The sequence below is a fragment of the Monoraphidium neglectum genome, assembly GCF_000611645.1.
Source record: "Monoraphidium neglectum strain SAG 48.87 unplaced genomic scaffold scaffold04964, whole genome shotgun sequence".
Lineage (NCBI taxonomy): Eukaryota > Viridiplantae > Chlorophyta > Chlorophyceae > Sphaeropleales > Selenastraceae > Monoraphidium > Monoraphidium neglectum.
This window is the reverse complement of record NW_014008666.1, coordinates 1-3,091: the sequence shown is the minus strand read 5'-3', so window position 1 is coordinate 3,091 and position 3,091 is coordinate 1. Positions and strand designations below refer to the sequence as shown.

Sequence of the window (3,091 nt, the reverse complement as noted above, 5' to 3'; positions counted from 1 at the left end):
GGCGGCGGCGCGTGGGGGACGCTGCGGGGGTGGGTGCAGAGGAGCCCGCAGAAGGGTGCTGCCGCCAAAGCGGCAAGCACGGAGCAGCAGCAGCAGCAGCAGCAGCAGCAGCAGCAGCAGCAGGAGGAGGAGCAGCCGGCGCAGGGGCCTGTGCTTGCGAAGGGCAGCGTGCACCTCGTTTGGCCGGCGGTGGACGAGGTCCAAAACAGCATCCAAGGCTGGCATGCAGGTAGGCGGCCGCGAGCGCCCGCGAGCGCCACCCCTCGCTCTCGATCTGGGGCGTGCGCCCTGCCCAGTCACGCATGCCATCTGGCCAGACTGCCTGCCGCACCATACGGCGGGCAGCACACTGCTCAACCCCCATCTGCTTTGCACGAGAGCCCCTGCGCTGCACGTACTCTGCCCAACCGCTGCCTTGCTGGCCAGCCGGCTCGCCTGACCCCAAGCCACCAGTCTTGCCTCGCTTCGCCACTTCTCGCCTCGCCTGGCCCCGCCTTCCCCTGACTCGTGACCCCCCGCAATCCCGACCCGGACGCATCCGCAAAGGGCGCAGCATCCCGGGCCGCCAGAGGCTGGTGGAGAAGCCATTCCTGCAGCAGTTCTGGCGGCGGTTCGACGGCTCCCCCTGCGGCCGCCAGCGTGCCATGCCGCACATCAAGGCGCGAAACGCGCGCGAGCGTGCGCGCGTGCGTGCGGCCCGTCGCTGCCACTGTGGTGCTGGTTCCGGCCCGTCCCGCTACCCCTGCCTTGCCGCCTGCGGCTGGCTCCGCGGTCGCGGGCACTCACGTTGTGCTGGGTTTGTGCATGGCCGTGAGATTGAAGATGAGGAGGCGCCCCACCCTGACGCCACTTTGACCCGTCCGCTCGGAAACAAGCAGCACAACGCTTCTGCCGCAGCAATTCATCCCCCCCCCACACCACACACACACACACACACACACACACACACACAGCCACCGCAATCAAACGGCGCCATCGCGCCACGCCCCCCACCCCCTGCCGCAGACCTACCTGCGTTTCGACCCCGCCACACGGCGTCTACCCTGGATGCTCGTAGCCAGCCACAACCTCTCAGGTGGGCCGGACGACGGGCGCGCGTCCCCACCAGGCGCCCGCCGCCCGCACCTGGCACGCATGTAGCGGTGGGGGGGCCGCCAAGTGCAAGACAAGGGGCGCGCCTGCCATGCACGCTCGCTCCCAGCACCCACCTCCCATATCAGCCTCCGACGGCCGGCGTGCACCGGTCGTTCGCGCGGGTGCGTCCGCAGGCGCCGCCTGGGGCAAGCGCGAGCGCGTGATGGAGCGCGGGGGCGGGCAGCTCTATATCTTGTCATACGAGCTGGGGGCGCTGTGCCTGCCGAGCCTCGAGGCGGCGTATCGCGCCCACCGCCACCGCGGGTTCTCCGCGTTGCCGACGGCGGCGGATGCGGGCAGGAGCGGCGGCGGCGGCGGCGACGGGGCGCGCGTTTTGGAGCCCGGCGGCGGCAGGCAGCAGCAGCAGCAGCAGGAGCAGCAGGAGCAGCAGCAGGAGGAGCAGCAGGAGGAGCAGCATGAGGAGCAGCAGCAGCAGCAGCAGCGGCAGCAGCAGCAGGAGCAAAATGAGCAGCAGCAGGAGGTCGCGTTCTACGCGGCCCGCCAGGCCTCGCCCGCGGTGCCTCCCGCTGGAGCGGCACCGCCCGCGCGCGTCCTGCTGCCGGTGCCCTACCCCCTCCCGCCGCCGCCCTACCGGCCGGGCGACCTGCCTTGGGCCTGCGACGTGGACCCTTCATACTTTGGTGGGCGGCGCGACATGTTTGGGCGCAGCATCCTTGACTACCGGGGGGCGCCGCACCCCCTCTACTGGCCGGCATAGGCGCTGCCAGCGGTGGCGCATCGCGGCCCCCGGGACCTGCAGGCGGGGGCGCGGCTGCCGGTCGGGGAATGTACAACGCATCAAGCGGGCCCCCTGCACCCAGGATGGCTAACTCAATCATGCTTGCATGCTCAAGGGTGACGTGTATTTGTGATCTGCCTGTATTACTCCTGCTTCTGCTGTGGATAATGCAACGGTATGCGAGCGGCCCGCGCACATGCGTGGGCTGTGCCATGAATATTGAATACGAGTGCCTCCACAACATGAGTGCAACTGCAAGCGCGTGACCGGCACGCAGCAGATAGGTCTGCGCGGCCTGCAGGCGGAAGGCAGGATGGATGCACGGCCTCAAAACGCGCCGCGACGGACTGCGATGCACCCCCGAGTGTCGGGCTTGCCGTCTGCCGGCTTGATGGCCGCAGCAGGGGCGCGGCGCCAGCCGGGCGTTCAGGTTCGTTTGACGTTCGACGGTAATGAGGCGGGGTTTAGTCAACCAACACACACTCTCTGCTTATGTATATGAACGGCAGAGGCACTGCCCTCCCCACGCGCCGACGCGCCGCATGGCTGTGTGTGGGCGCTGCCGGCGTGCAGGGCCTGCTGCGGGTCGCGACCCGTGGAATAGCAACAGGTCGTGTGCCAAGCAAGGGGGCCAACAGGCCAAGCCTCGGCCGCGGTGCCCATCACATCATGAATTCAGCGGCGTTGCTCAAGTGAGAGGCCGCCCAGTGCTGCGCGTTCCTCCGATGAGCATGCCGGGGCCCCGCGACACTCGCGACGCCTCGCTCGGCGCTCTGTGGCATGATGGCAGGCAGGCCCGTGGTTGGCCCCTGAGGCCTGGATGACAGGCGGCGACGTGAAAAGCTGCATGAAGCGATAATGTGCGAGTGCATCGCTAAGAATAAGAAGCACGCGGCGGCGCCCCCGCGGCCAGCGGGGACGCCTCGGGAGGCGAGGCCCCTACGCCCCGGCGCCCAGGGCCGCCGCCGCCTGCTGCTGCTGCTCGTGGCTGCCCCCGAACAGGTCATGCCAAAGGGCGTCTTTGTGCTCTGTCTCATCAGATAGCATCATATCAAGGGACGAGAGCCCCTGGAAGCCTCCCCCCAGGTCCATCGACGGCTGCGGGCCAGCCATGGACACCTGCCGGGCAGCTTCCCCCGTCCCCGCGCCCGCAGCGGGCGGCGGCGGCAGCGGGAGGGGCAGCGGAAGCGGGATCAGCTGCAGGCTGCCGGCCGGCGG

General features: G+C 69.4%; 1 protein-coding gene across 1 annotated transcript; it reads left to right on the top strand.

The window, feature by feature from the left end:
- Positions 1 to 1,183: 1,183 nt before the first annotated feature.
- Positions 1,184 to 1,852, top strand: MNEG_15025 (hypothetical protein; the record flags this gene model as incomplete). Its single annotated transcript, XM_014036504.1, has 1 exon — positions 1,184 to 1,852. The coding sequence occupies one exon, from the start codon at positions 1,184 to 1,186 to the stop codon at positions 1,850 to 1,852; it is 669 nt and encodes a 222-aa protein (XP_013891958.1).
- Between the last annotated feature and the right edge of the window lie 1,239 nt (positions 1,853 to 3,091).